This window comes from Falco rusticolus, chromosome 2 (assembly GCF_015220075.1).
Source record: "Falco rusticolus isolate bFalRus1 chromosome 2, bFalRus1.pri, whole genome shotgun sequence".
NCBI lineage: Eukaryota > Metazoa > Chordata > Aves > Falconiformes > Falconidae > Falco > Falco rusticolus.
In genome coordinates this window covers 59,221,787-59,237,293 of record NC_051188.1, presented here as the reverse complement: position 1 = coordinate 59,237,293, position 15,507 = coordinate 59,221,787, and the positions used below count along the sequence as shown (strand labels likewise).

At 42.0% G+C, this 15,507-nt stretch overlaps 1 protein-coding gene across 2 annotated transcripts; it reads left to right on the top strand.

Moving 5' to 3' along the window:
- The first annotated feature begins 42 nt into the window (after positions 1 to 42).
- Positions 43 to 14,858, top strand: POGLUT2 (protein O-glucosyltransferase 2). Of its 2 annotated transcripts, none has more exons than XM_037378495.1 (10): positions 43 to 122; positions 5,653 to 5,858; positions 6,261 to 6,466; positions 7,243 to 7,320; positions 11,089 to 11,261; positions 12,160 to 12,397; positions 12,984 to 13,193; positions 13,556 to 13,645; positions 14,186 to 14,290; positions 14,596 to 14,858. In XM_037378495.1, exons 2-10 carry the CDS (start codon positions 5,777 to 5,779, stop codon positions 14,611 to 14,613), a joined length of 1,200 nt encoding a protein of 399 aa, XP_037234392.1. In that variant the 5' UTR covers positions 43 to 122; positions 5,653 to 5,776; the 3' UTR covers positions 14,614 to 14,858. The 2 variants fall into 2 exon arrangements, with proteins under 2 accessions (XP_037234392.1, XP_037234391.1); XM_037378494.1 differs by lacking the exon at positions 43 to 122 and adding an exon at positions 3,145 to 3,528.
- Positions 14,859 to 15,507: the final 649 nt, after the last annotated feature.

Genomic DNA, 15,507 nt, shown 5'->3' with positions numbered 1-15,507 from the left:
GAGGAGCAGCTCAGGGACAGCGACGCGGGGGGGCGGTCCCCTCCGCCGTGCGCCCCCGGCCGGCGGTTGCGCCGCTCCGCGGCCTGAGCGAGGCCGGGAAGGGCTCTCACCTGCTCGCCGAGGTGAGGCTGCGGGTGTTGGCCAGGGCTTCGGGAGGGGCGAGACAGACACCAGCGGGGGAGCGAGGGGGAGGTGCGCGGCGGGAGGGCAACGGTGGGGCGCAGGCGTGGGCTCACCTGCGGGGCCGCCCGCGGCGGGAAGCGCCCGGCGCGCCCGGGAAAGCGGAGCCGCGTTGGCTAATGGGCGCCGGGCTGCCGGCAGCCCTGACAGAAATTACCTGTCGCCGGCCGTCGCCAGCAGCCCTGCAGGTGCTGAGCGAAGCTGCCCGGCTGCGGGACAGCCCCGACCGTTGCTCCCATCGCGGCAGGCTCGAGGTCATCCCGCGCCCTCTCCGCGCCCCCTCGAACGCGGGCGGTCCCGCCGGCCCCACCGCACCGCACCGGCCCGGCCCGCCGCCTCCTGCCCTCGGGCTGCCCGGTGCTCCGAGGGCGGCAGGGTGCCCTGGCGCCTGGCCCTGCGGCCCCCAGCCCCATGAGGTCATAGTAGGCTCGGCTCGGCTCAGGGCAAGTCTTGGCTCGACTGCCCTGTCGCGCTTGTGAACACGGCAGCAGCTTTCTGTTCAAGGTGGGGAAGGTATTTGCACCAGGTTTTTCTTGTTTCCCCTGATCATAGTAAAAATACATGTAACAAAAATGTTTCTGGAAAACTGTGTACGGGAAGGAAAGATTCAGGTAACAGTGTCTGGAACTGCTGATGGTATTTCCTGTCTCATGTTCGCTGCATTCAGTGTATTTTCAACATGAAGAAACACAGTGACGCTGAAGAATGAGCGGAGCGCTTCTGGTACTGCCACAATTATTTAGAATTTATTTATTTTTAAATGAAACTCAGGTTTGTAATATTAAATAATTACTTTTATTACAGTAGTTACCAAACATATCAAAAAATAGCAGAGAAATTTCAAACAGTTATATGGTATCTTGCTGCCAGAGGATTCAATGCTAGTGATTTTGGTGCTGTGGTGCCCTTAGCCTATGGAGCCCTTGCTCCCAGCAGTAGTTCCTGTGAGGGGTGCTGCAGATAATGGAAAGAAGAATAAAACCTCTCCTCAAATGTTGGTCACTTGATAGTTTTCAGTGGTTAGGCAGAGGAAAGTTGCGAAAGCCCTCTAGTGATTGTAGGCACAGCCAGGTTTGCCATCACCTGGACACTAGTAAGACCAAGATCTAGATCAGATTTAGAATCCAATGTGGCTTCATTCTGAAGCAACCTGCCTCTCGTAATGGAGTGCATCCCTTATGCCTTTGCCAGCTGGAAGCCTGTTGAGCCTTAGTCGGCCAACAGCCTTTGAAGTAATTAAACAATTCTGCCGCCAAAGCATTTTTCTCTGAGCCAAATCATAGGCATTAGGATAGCAGCAACATCGGCTTTGCCAGCCAGGACTAAAATTAGGTTGCATGTTTTATTTTACAACTTGTTTGGATGCTGACAAATAGTGCCAGATCTCTACATGGATTCCCCGAGCTGTACTTACGTGGGGGAGAAAAGCTGGAGGAGAGAATGGCAGAAGCGTGTCACCTTTACTTCATTACTGCTGTGCTTTTTTTAATGTGCCAATGCCACCCTGCTAGGAGGTGGAAGGATGTTCTGTGAATTCTATAGCTATGAAATTTCTTTTTAAATAAAAACATGTTTAAAGCTCTCTTCACTAAAGGAGACTAGCTTGTCTCGTGCAGCAAAGCGTAAGCTGGGAAGGAGTGTGATTTCAGCTTGTAAAATACATCAAGAGAGTAAAGATGGTAAAGGGAGAGGAGCTAAAGCATCATGGATATAAAACAGGGCCTGCACAAATTTTTAGACTGGAAATTGCGAGTTGTCTGACTGCTGAATTTCCTGAAAAAAGCACATCAATAGGAACCACAGGGAGCAAAAAGTATGTCTTTAAAAGTTGGAGCTTGATAATTTTTTTGGCAGTGAGGTGGCTGATTGGAAAAGACAATGTTTGTTGACACAAGTGGGACTTTCCCAGCTTACAGTTTTCTCAAAGCAAGTGATTTTTTTGTGTGGTTTTCTGTAGACATACTTGCAAAATGCAAAATCTCTTTGAAATTCATGACTCCTTGATGATGAAGTTAAATTTTCTGTATTGTTTGCTTTAACAAGAGAAAAGCAATAAAGAGCAAAATAAAGTATCTTTTGGGATTTAAGTTCTCCAGTGAAGAAGCCTTAATTTGGGGGAATTTCTGCAGCTAAATGACAAAAGCATTTGGGCGTGTGTGTACAACCTACCTGAAAGTAGGCTGTAGCAAGGTGGGTGTCGGTCTCTTCTCCCAAGTAGCAAGGGATAGTACCAGAGAAAATAGCCTCAAGTTGCACCAGTGGGAGGTTTAGATTGGTTGTCAGGAAAAGCGTCTTCACCGAAAGGGTTGTGGAGCATTGGGACAGGCTGCCCAGGGAGGTGGTGGAGTCACCATCCCTGGAGGTGTTTAAAAGACATGAAGATGTGGCACTTAGGGACACGGTTTAGTGGTGAGCTTGGCAGTGCAGGGTTAATGGTTGGATGCGATGGCCTTAAAGGTCTTTTCCAACCTACACGACTCTGTGATTCTACGTGTAGTTAAGGACAGTGTCAGTGTTTCACAGTACCTTTCTGCAGCCTGCGGGTGGATCATCTGACCGACAACGGGCGGCTGGGTCCCTCGGGGCACGAGCTGGGCCAGTGCCCCCTGGTAGGGGGCTGGTGGGGTGTCCCTGCACCCCTGCCCGGGGCGCAGAGCTGGGCTACCCGGTGTCACGCACCCGGCTCTGCGGCGGAGTTTGAAAACTCATTTTCCCGATCGTAAACTCTGGCTTCTCACCCTAATGTCACGGAAATGGATTGAACGGGGGGCACGGACACGGAGAAGACAGGGACACGGAGAGATCCGAATGCGTCAGGCAGGGGCAGAGCCGGCTGTCCTCAGTCCCCTTCCTCTGAGGCGTGTCTCCGCGAAGCCGCCGCCCCCCGCCCCAGACCACGTCCCCCGGCAGCACCGCGGGAAGTGCGGCGCCGCCCGCCCCCGCGGAAGCAGGTGGGAGTGGCGGGCGGTGGCCGCGCCCCGCTCCCTCAGGCCGCGGGGATGGGTCCCTGAGGAGCCGGACCGGCGGCTGGGTGCGGGGACGAGGGCGGCAGCCCCGCGATCGTTCCGCCGACGCTCCATGTCGGTGCCGTGGTGAGGGAAGGAGGAAGGTCTCGGCTGCGCTCTGTCCCGCGCCTCGGCGGTATTTCTCTGTCAGGGAAGCGCTGTAAATGCGGGGCCTTTGGCCGCTCTGCGTGGCCCTGGGAGCCGTTGCGGCGGGCGCCGCCGCGGGCGGGGGCGGCCGGCTGAGCCCCGAGCGCAGCGCGGTATGGGGGCCCGGGCTACGGGCCGAGGCAGCCCTCCCCGCCCGCTATTTTTACGTGCAGGCCGTGGACACCAACGGGCAGAGGTAAGCGCGACGGCGGCGGCTGCTTCTCACGGAGGTTGCGGGCAGGAAAACATCCGAGAGGTCGATTGAAAACACACCTTCTCCGCCCGCCGAGTGCCTCTCGGGCCGGAGGGTGAGGCGGGCTGGCTCCCTGCGCGCCCTTCCGCGGGCACCGGCACCCCCCGCTGAGGTGAGGTGCTGGCGGGCCGGGGCCGCGAGAGTGGCGGGGTCTCCTGTGAGGGAGCGAGGCGTCCTGGCGCCCCACCCCCAAATGGCAGCGGTGCCCCGGCGAGGCAACCTCACCTGCCCGCCTCCCACCGGAGCCGCTTTTACCTTTTCGGCAAAATTCGCTAGGGAGTTTCTTGCAGAAAGGGAAAGCTGAAGGCTTCTTACCTGCCTCTTTCTGCATATCCCTTAGGAAAAGCTAATTAATCTTCACCGAATAACTGCACAAGTGAATGAGGCAAGAGGATGAAAGTGTTCAACAGCAACATACACGCATTAGTCCAGCTGGCAATTCATGATTGAGTCTGGTTTGGCAAAACCTTAACAATAACTAATACATTTAATTTATGATATACCTGCTCAGGTGTCCTGCTTGTTTCCACAGTTAGGAATATCGGTGTCTCTCCTAAACGTAGGCACAAGGTCGGTAGAGTCATTTAGGAATTGGTCTGTAGGCCATTAGCTAAACTTCATAGGAATGGAATACGTAAACTTAGTTTTCAGAGGACACTTGTGGCTTTCTATTTCTACAGGAGAAAAACACTGACTGTACAAGCTAGACAGGAGCTCAGAGTGCTCCATCCAGGTTGTCCAGATTAGATACACCGTGGCACATGCAGGTCTGGAAGCTGCCAAATCAGCTTATCTCGGAGAGTAAATATTTCCTGAATTTAGTCGAACTGGCAGCTCTCCCATGTATCTGGACAAGTTTCAAGGCAGGTGACCAGGCTGCAGGGCTGTAATCCATTAGTCCAGTCACTCCCACCACCTCTCTGTTTATCCTAAGCTCTCCCTATGTATTTGGGACCATGTTTGAAGGAGGTGGAAGAAAGTTGGCAGGTGCAGCAATTTGACCGTGCCAACTTTGTTAATATCTCAACGATATGTGTAACTTAATGATTTTTCAAATTATTATATTTGGTTTTATAGAGATTTCTCTATGATTGGTGTATGATGAATTTTACCAAAATGTTGTAAGTACACACTGAATTACATGATCACACTGTAGTATTTTTTTTCCTACCAAGGCATTTGTAATAGCCATTTTCCCCCCGCCCCTGTATAAGCTACCATAATGCTTAAGAAGGGGGTTTTGTTCTTTACTTCCTCAAATAATACCTGGAAGATAAAGTAATCTGGAAACATTTTGTTTCTGTATGTAAAATAACAAGAGTTATTAAGTTGCCAATGTGGAGCTTGTTCTAGTATTTTTTATTATTATCTTTTTAGAGAATCATAGAATGGTTTGTGTTGAAAGGGACCTTAAAGATCATCTAGTTCCAACCCCCCTGCCATGGGCAGGGACACCTTCCACCAGACCAGGGTGCTCAAAGCCCCATCCAACCTGGCCTTGAACACTGCCAGGGATGGGGCATCCACAGCTTCTCTGGGCAACCTGTGCCAGTGCCTCACCACCCTCACAGTAAAGAATTCCTTCCTTACATCCAACCTAAATCTACCCTCTTTTAGTTTAAAAGTGTTGCCCTGTGTCCTATCCTTACGGGACAAGACACCCATGCATGCTCTCTACCTTCCCATCATTTTACAGTTGAGTTGTGGCTAATTGAGAGCTGTGCTGGATTTGTTGAAGTGCTCTGTTCCCATGTAATCAAAGACCACGTTCCAACACTGTTCAATATGTAGGGCACCAAGTGATTTTGGAGGTGCATTCATGAGTATCTGAGTGGAACCTTGTTGATACTTAGTGCTTCTAACAACATGAAATGTTTTAGGTAGCCTAACAAAATTCTCTTAGGAAAAATCATGCCTTGCTTGTGAACATCAGGATGGGCTCGTAAAGACTTAGTGTGGCTCAGTGAAGTCACTGGAAATCTGTCAACTTGAAAAAGGAATGTGTCGGACTAAGAAAGCTGTTGTGTGTTTCCTTTTTTATTAAGCTCCCACTTACTCTCTGGATAGGTTCATTTCATCGCCAGGTGAAAATGCATTCCAGGTGAAGATCACTGCTCCTGATGAACAGTTCACTCGGGTTGGTGTGCAAGTATTAGACAGGAAAGATGGTTCCTTCCTTGTGAGGTACAGAATGTATGCAAGCTACAAAAACCTGAAGATAGAAGTCAAAGCTGGAGATAAACACGTCGCAAAGTCTCCATATATTTTAAAAGGTAAGAAGCAGCACTACACACAGCTTTCCTGTTGTGTTTTTTTTCTAACAAACTATATCCCAGAATGGCTTCTAGGATTAGCACAGGATTCTGTGGGACCTCAGTACTTCTCTGGACTATCAAATCCCATTGAAATTATGGATTCATAAGTGTCCTGCATGTACTATTCAAAATAATAAAAAGAAACAAATGCTGTGAAACTGTTGTCTAGCAAGTACATGTGGAGGGCTCACACAGACGCTCATATAGTTTAGTATGACTCCATTGGAGTCAAAAAACATTCAAACATGTCCATTTAGAGTTGCTGAATGTTTGGCCCTCAGCACCTGACCCTCTTTTGTGATCTCAACAGCTCAATAGTGTGACTTACTAAAAATAAAATAATAATTGTGTTCCTGATAGGACCTGTTTACCATGAAAACTGTGACTGCCCTCAGGAGGAGAGCAGTGCATGGCTGGAAGAGATGAACTGCCCTCAAAGCATTCCACAGATTCAAAGAGACCTAGCAAATTTTCCCATTGTTGATCCAGATAAGATTGCAAAAGAAATTCCACAGAGGTTCGGACAAAGACAGAGTTTGTGCCATTACACCATCAAAGATAACAAGGTACCGAATGGGTCCATTTGAAGTCCATGTGGGGATTTGGTGGCAAGTCATACAACTAGGCTATTTGGCTGTTCCCAGTTGAAAAGCTTCTTGTAGCCTATTCTTTAAGAAACTTCCTTTGCTTGTGTCTCTGTCTTTGAATATTTTACAGTTTGTACGTGAGGTCAGCAATATCTGCCCTACTTTGTAAAGCTCTTGTTGTCCACGTTGCAACTGAAGCAACCTAAGCACAATGAAGGCAAATTACTTTCCACGCAATCAGTATGAGTACTGGGCACTGATCCAAGTCTCCTAAATGCTAATTCAGTTTCCTGTTCTCTAAGTGTGGGAGTGTCAGGATCATCTAATTTGATGTGCATCCATAAATTATGTTGTGCATAATTCCGAGGTAAAGAAATCCACTTTTAGCTCAACTGAGGATCAGCTACAATTCGTTTTAAAAAAAACTGTACTGGCTTCAGTAGTTTCATATGGAAATGGGACAACGGAACACAACAGAAACAGGCAACCAGTTGTTTCTGCTTCCACAAGACAAACCTAAAATGACTGCAAAAGCAAGCAAAGCTTGTCCTTTTTTCTTCTTTCCCCCCCCCCCCCCCATGTGTCTGTGATGATTTAGAGAGTGGAGATTTCTAAAGCTTCCCAGCTGATTCATAAATCTATACAGCCGTACAATCTGTCTGAATAGTTACTAAGTGATTAAAAGAGCTCTAAATTGTGCCAGCCGTTCTCTGAAACAAAAACACCAGACCAGCAAAACCTTTGTTTATTTTCAGGTTTATATAAAGACATATGGGGAACATGTTGGCTTCAGAATTTTCATGGATGCCATACTGCTTTCTTTGACAAGAAAAGTGAGTACATCTGTACAGTCATTTATTCTGTATGTCCTGATTAATAGAAGCCTGGGCTTAACAAATACACTTCAGCATATTCATTGCTATTTATGTTAAAATGCTCTTGTTCTTTGGTTAATAATGGAAAGGTCAGATGGATTTTCCTTGTTTGAAGTTGGCATGTTCTAGAATGCTATCTGATTAGAGTATCACATCTGTTAATTGAATAGTAGGCTTTTATAGGAGAGTTTGATAGATTTGAACAGAGTGTGAGTTGTGGGTTTTTTTGCTATAGACTAAATAAATCTTCCTGTAGCATCTAATATAAAATTCTGTCTCTACTAGTATATTTTACAGGATGACTGAAAAAAAAAAATCTGTAATGTATATCGTTCTCCATTAAATTCCATATGTTGAAAACAGGAGAGGAGGGGCTGAGAAAGACTAGCAAAAGCCCGACAAGTAGCATGTGGGGAAACTTCCTTGATGTACAAGCAAAAAGCACCAGAGACTCTTTCCTAGGGAAACTTTGGGAAAAACCTGATGTTATGTACATAGTGACAGAATGTAGCAGGGCTGAAGTTTCAGCACACAGAAATATGTGATTATTACATAAAGAGAGTAGTGAGAGAAATATGAAGATACCTGAGTTAGGATCTGTTTCTGACTGTAAAAAAGACAAAGATTTTTTTCTTTTAAAAAGGAGAGAAAGAAGAGAGAGGAGCTACTAAAGTATGGAGTTTTTAACATTAAAAAAGTTCCTTAAAAATCTCATAAAAAATAAACACATTATAAATAACTGAAAGATAAGGTAATTGGTATGAAACAACATAGATTTGTCATAAAAAATAAGACATAACAATATAATTTCTTTCTATAACAAGATAATAGGTTTTCTGTATGGATGTCAGGTATCATAATTTTAGTTGGGCTTTTGAGTCTGTCCCACAAGTTTCTCATAGACAAGACAGGAAAACTTTGCCTAGAAGAAACTACTGTAATGTGCTTGGAAAGCCTTACTTAAATAATAGTTGCCAGTGTTTCCAGAGAGGCAAAAGGTGTCACAATGTTTTCTTCAGAGATTTGTCCTAGGTTCTGTGCCCATTTAATAACTTGGTTATATTTTGACTGAATGATGGACTAGAGAATATGCTCACTGAATTTCCAGGTAACAAAAATGAAAGAACCTGCAAGCACTTCTTGGTACAGCATCATAATTAAAAATTTTTGTAACAAGCAAGATAAATTGTATGGAAAAACAGATAAAATAAAATGACAAGGGCAGGATACTACACAAAGACTAGATAAGTCATATAGATATGACACCTGTTTAAAATAGGGAGTGAGTGGTTATTTTCTGCAGGAAAGTGTGAAGGTAACTATCGCAAATTTAACATGAGACAACGGTGGCATGCTGTTGCAAAAAGCTAAACATACACATTAACAGAACAAATACGTTAAAGAAATGTAAAGTAACCTTTCCACAGTACTCGGGATTAGAAATCAGTTATGCTACTGTGTCTGCCTTTGGGTGTCATGCTTCAAGAAAGATGGTTCAATTACTGATGTTGCACGGGAAATAAGAATTACTAGACATACAGATGAAGAGTCCTTTAAGTAGAGATTGTTTCGTCTAACAGTGTCTTAAGGGGAGACGTGAGTGTAGCCTTTAATTATGTAAAAGGTTGCTCTGTGACAGATGGAAGCAAGCTGTTCCTGGTTTCAGTTGTGTTGGACAAGAAATAATGGAATTAAATTGCATCAAAGATATTTAGGCTAAATGTTGGAAAAGATTTGCTAACTCCGAAGACAGAAACTGCCTGCAGATCTAGAAAATACAATTTGTCTCATCCACACTAAATACTTCAGGATTTTCAATTAAGACAGTGTCACTGAAAGACAGTAGATTATTGAATTGGAGAAGGAGATTTAACCTGTTGAATGATTCTGCCATTGAGGATGTAGATAAAACATAATTTTAGCTTGTCTATGTCCATTATAACCATTAGATGGCACTGTACTAATAAATAATAAAGTTTAGTGCTGAAGATCAGCATGTGTAGCCAAACCCCCTCTGAAATGAAGGTACACAATAAAACCTTTTTTGTCAGTCTGTATACTGAAGACATAAAGTATTGCTTTGGGTGTCTGTCTCTAGATTTTCTGGACGCCTCTGCCAAAGGTTTTCCTGTATTGTCAAGTTAGAGAAGAATTATCTTCAACCATTTAGAAGGGTGTTTGATATTTGGCAAAGCATTTATTTCTATCTCTTTCCATAAAGATAAAGTAATTAAAAAACTTAATGAAACCTATTTGGGCCACAGAAGAATCCTGAAATGTTAGCCTGTGACCAGCCATTCTGATCTGAAGAATATAGGGGTTTGAGAGGAGAAATGTTTTGATGCATACATACCATGAGTAGTCAGCATTATGTTTAAACTGTCCATTTTTATGTGTGTGTATATATTTTAATTTGGGAAGTATTAACACTCATAATTGTTCTTTCTTCAGAGAAGATATTGTCTCATATAGATATTAATGTAGTTGATGATGACTCTTGAACAAAACATCTTGGTTTTGTTCACACAATCATGATCTCTGTTATCTCTTAATAGTCAGGATAGAGATCTTAGAGTTATTCCAACAGTTTTCTGAAAATGCCAGTATAATAATCAGATGTTCATAGTAGTCAAATACCCAATTAAGGCTTATTAAGGAGGGAGGCAAAAACAAAAGAAGATTATGTCACAGTAAAAAATATGTGACATGCCTATCTTGTGAAAACAGTGCAATTCTCATTTCACTTTCTCAAAAAGAATTACAGAGCAGGAAGGCTGTTGGGGCATGCAAAGGCAAGCTAAACTGCCTAGGATTCTTTTGCTTTGTAAGAGGCAACTGAGGGGGATGTGGTAGAGATTTATATTTTTAAAAAATTAATGTCATGAAAAGGGTTAACATCAGTTCTGCACTGACATTATAGATGCTTATAGGGTTCTGTCCTATTCCACCCTACTATAGCTGCTGCTTTTCTTTGTACCTTCTCTTACTTTGTTTGTAGGACCGTGTACAGTGCTTAAGATGGGAGTGCATCAGACTTTCACAGAGCAGCAAAACTATGCCCTCTGTCCTGTTGTTACCACATTTCCTGGCCATCAACAGTATTTTGCTTCCTTTTTGGCTGCAACAGTGATTTCAGATATGGTTCTGTAGTACCAACTATTTAAAATAAGTGAGGATGTTATACATAATAATTAACCCCAGCACCGACTAAATGTGGTCTTCCCATCATGACTGTTCATTTCTGTTACTTCTCTTCTGCTAGATTTGGTTGTCACGCAGACACAGGGCAAATCAGTTCACTGATGTGACAGAAAACTAACTTACCACCCAACAGCAATTTTCCGTACAACCAGATGCTTCAACTTACCTTGGAACTACTAGATCTCAGTGCTAGCCTGGTACAAAGGCAGTGGGGCTAATCATATAAAGCATAACAAGAAACCATGCTCTAAATTGGTGTGCTCCAATCCCTTAAAAAAAAAAAAAAAAGCATTTATGTGACTTTGTGCAAATCTTTAAAAAAAATATCTTCTTGTAGGCTTTACTCTGTGATCTCAGTACTTCTAACATGTTTCTTATATATGACTTTAACAATTTATTACAGATACGTTAAGTACATTAGAGACCTGGCTATTTTTTCTCTTATTGTTTTCAAAATGCAAGATGCCACTGAAAGACTATTGCTTTGTATTAAAATGCATTTGTGTCTACTTTGCTTCTGTTTAGGTGAAAATGCCCGATGTAGAATTTTTTGTTAATTTGGGAGACTGGCCTCTGGAGAAAAAGAAATCCCTGCAGAACCTGCACCCCATTTTCTCATGGTGTGGGTCCAGTGAGTCTAAAGACATTGTCATGCCAACATATGACTTAACAGACTCAGTTTTGGAGACTATGGGACGGTAAGAAATTGCTTAAAATTTCCACCAAATTCACAGTGAATGATCTTCAAAAATATACTTGTATTACCAATATATATTAACTGTTTTTATTTATTCATTAAGACATTGGCACCCTGTAGGTAGGCAATAACTGTGTAATCAGTATCTTAAAATTAACCAAGTTATGACGTATATTAAAATACTTCACTGTTTTATTTAAAAAATCAAAATTAAACATGGTCAAGTCACTGAAAACAGCACTTAGAGGGGATGTTTTGAGGGCAGGCATTGTTTGTTTGCTTTGTTTCCTTGCCATGAACGTGTTGACAGCTGGCCAGGTCTTTTTTTTTCCCCTGATTTTCCTCAAATCTTTTTCTGTACCTTTTGAAGCCCAACGTAGGGCTTGTAACACTACAAACCTGTCTTGAAACACTAAAAAGCCAGCTTCTAAGAGTTCTTTGTAATTCATTTTGAACCTGATAATTTCATTGCATTTAGTTCAGGTTCCTTGTCTTTATTATCAAGACTTTTCCTAAATCTGCTCCCCCCCAGTTTGTGCTTTAATTTAGCAAAGTTTTTAGGGAAGTGAAGTATGTTGTATTAAGCTATTTACATTGTCCTTCATCTGTCTGGCAACCATATCCACTTTTAGCTACTTTTTTTCCATGGCAACTGACAGGTACTCTTTGCACATGCCACATTGTCGTGGAACTGATGCTGTCTTGCTACAGGCCGGTGAACTTGACGTTCCTTATCTACTTTAATATTGCTGCAAAAATACAGATACAATACATATATGGGTGAGCTCACGGCTTACCTTCATCCTTGGTATTTGCCTATTGGTACTGTAAACTGCTTTTAAGTAATTGCACTTTAAAAAGTTTCCAGTAGGCTATTAAATAACTTCTTCCTCCTCCAGAGTCAGTCTAGATATGATGTCAGTTCAAGCAAATACTGGCCCATCATGGGAAGAGAAGAATACCACAGCATTCTGGAGAGGACGTGACAGTCGCAAAGAAAGGCTTGAACTTGTAAAACTCAGCAGAAAATATCCAGAGATCATAGATGCTGCTTTCACAAACTTTTTTTTTTTTAAACATGACGAAAGCATCTATGGCCCCATTGTTAAGCACATTTCATTTTTTGATTTTTTTAAGGTAAGCCACTAACCATTTTTCATAAACTAGGTCCTCAGTGTTTCCTGTTTTCAAATAACTTTGTGTATATTATTGGTAGTGAAATGATTTTTAGTTTTTCAGCACACCACCAGTAACAAGCATGAATAGGCATTCCTCCAGAGGGCTTACCTGCTGTGTAGCTCTTACACTGAGGATCATAATGTTTGATTTACATCTGAAGGTTCTGTGGAACCTTGTGTAATCTATGTAACTCCAAATTCCTTTTTATTTCTTTTTCCTGATTCAGCGATCAGGACTACTAACATAACTAACATAGTGGGAAAAATCAGTGGATGAAGTGGCACGTCTACCCTCACACCCGAGGATACGCATCTAAGAATTTCCGGAGAACTTAATTGAGGAAGAGGGCATCTCTGTGTACCCTGCACTGTGATGAATTCCAAACTAAATAATAAAAGCTACTTAAACATTGATGCTTGCCTAGCCAATCCTACATTTCTCAATATCGGCAAGTCAGTAATACCAGTGCCCTCAGAACAATATAACCTAACCAAGCTACTTGGATCTTCTGTTTGTTAATAACTTATGGTCATTTTCTTTCCAGTATAAATATCAAATTAATATTGATGGCACAGTGGCAGCATACAGATTGCCTTATCTACTAGCAGGAAACAGTGTGGTGCTAAAGCAAGACTCCATCTACTATGAGCATTTTTATAATGAGCTGCAGCCGTGGAAACATTATATTCCATTTAAAAGTGACCTGAGTGATCTACTAGAAAAACTACAGTGGGCAAAAGAGCATGATGAAGAGGTAAACACATATTTAGAAGTACTCAGCAATGTTTCTAGACAAAATGGAGAGAGCAAAAAGTGCGTTTCTTTAAAACTAGAAAATGTATTAAAGGACTTAAAAATTATTGTCATCAGCTCTACAAATAAGAAAAAACACTTTTTAAAAAATACATAATACTGCCCTCAATTTGAAATTAATTTGAACTTTGGAAAAATTTAGAGTATTTTCATAAGAATGCTTTACTTTTTAAACTAAATAAATGCTTAAATAAAAATAAGTTATTGTAAACTGTCAGCACTTAATTCCGGAATCAATACCGGCATCCTGAAATAATTACTATTTTTTGAAAATTAAAAAAAACTTTTTGTTTTCTTTGACAGGCAAAAAATATTGCAAAATCCGGACAAGAATTTGCAAGAAACAATCTCATGGGAGACCACATTTTTTGTTACTATTTCAAACTTTTCCAGGTTAGTATAGTTTTAATGGCTTCTGCCACAAAAAGAGAAATTCTACAGAAAGAATTCAGAGCAATGGGGCTGCTGGAAGTTGGCCAGTCCAGTATATTTAAAGCCACAAGGCAAGCAGTAGTAATTAAAAACTTCATTTGGTTTGCAAATACTGTATGCAGTTATTTCTTATGAAACCCCTTAAGCCTACGCTGGTGCTTTGAGAGAAGCAATCGGATCCCATAATTCTTGATCTAACCTGCATGAATATGTTGACCACAATGATCAAAGAATTCCACATCAGACGCACCCCCTGTGAACCACAGCTGAAAATATTTGTGCATTAGCACCAAGATACTGAAACTCCAGTGAGGCACCCGAAGGGGCTCCTGACTGCAGTGGAGTATCTGCTTACCCTGTCTGTGACACAGCATGGAGTAACAGATTGTGTAGCCCCAGAGTTTTTAGAGAATTACTCAGTTGAGTTGATGCAGTATTTACAACCAAATGTACAATCTAAGAAGTTTATGAATTAACGAAATCTTCCTTTTTTAAAACTAGGAATATGCCAGCTTGCAAGCGAGTGAGCCAAAAATCAGAGATGGGATGGAGAAAGTGCAGCAGCCTGATGATGACCTTTTTCCATGTACTTGCCACAGAGGAAAGGTACAGTACATAACATCGTTAAATGTTAAGAGCTGGATGTCTCCAGTTCTTACTCAACCAAATGTACTTGCCACAGAGGAAAGGTACAGTTCATAACATGGTTAAATGTTAAGAGCTGGATGTCTCCAGTTCTTACTCAACCAAATTGCAACAGGCATTGCTCAGTACCCCATGGTATCAGTTACCAGACCAGACCATTAATGCCTATCGAACTTAGAACCATTTCTTAATGTATTTGTAGGACCAGACAGTTAACAATTGGGTTTCAAATTAACTGAAAAATGTTTCTTCTTTCTTGGCTGCAGGCCAAAGATGAACTCTGACAGCAGGAAATAATTTTTTGAATATTTACCTACATTCAGACTGTCTTCTTACGTCAAAGAAGAAAAATTTGGATTAAAATGCCAGTGGAGAATGTAAGTGGATATTATGAAGTTTACTGTATCGTGATCTACATATACAAGAAAACCAAGCAACCCCTATTTTCTTTTCATCATGCAGTGGTTGCAGAGCCTTGTTCAAAAACATTTTTATAAATTTTTTTTAAATAAAATCCATCTTTGTATCAGTTGTGTGTTACTGTCCTGAGATACCTTGGAAATGCAGATGCTTTTTACTCATGCTTGTTATACTGAGTCTATTCACAAGTGTGTGCTGCAAAAAGCAGCAGATTAAGAATTGCAAATCTACCCCCCTATGTATCTATCCAAAGTAATCTTTTTCAGACCATAACTGTTTCTTCTGAGAGAATCAGTATTCTCAAAGACAGTGATAAGAGTATATAATATATCATTTGGACACTTTAGGAATATTAGATAAAAGTTTTAAATTCCGTACAATTTTTCGTAGTTGCTTTGTCTGTGAAACTTGGTCTCTTTCGCAATATGAAAAGAATTAAGTAGCGCTAAGCATTGACTACTGAAACTAAACCAGGGGTTGTCTTGACAGTGTAGTCCATTTTTAAAATACCTGCTTTCCACTCATACTAAGTAATTAAACTGTTGAATTTGAGCATATTGACAACATCATCTGAAAAAGGTGGCTTTAAAGTCAAGTCTACATTCATCAAATTCTGAAGTTAACGCTTATGTTTCCAGTCCAAAGTGAGGGTTTATTTTCTCTGTAACACGGCCAGTCAATTTTAAAATCCATATAGCTATTTTCTTTGTAAACATTTAGATGTGTGCTGTGCTTATTAAATAACATTACTGCTGGGA

Coding starts and splice junctions, on each gene's coding strand:
- POGLUT2 (XM_037378494.1), top strand. CDS start 3,350: ATGCGGGGCCTTTGGCCGCTCTGCGTGGCCCTGGGAGCCGTTGCGGCG. Junction 3,529..5,652: donor GTGGACACCAACGGGCAGAG/GTAAGCGCGACG, acceptor CTCTCTGGATAG/GTTCATTTCATCGCCAGGTG. Junction 13,194..13,555: donor CAAAAGAGCATGATGAAGAG/GTAAACACATAT, acceptor TTTCTTTGACAG/GCAAAAAATATTGCAAAATC.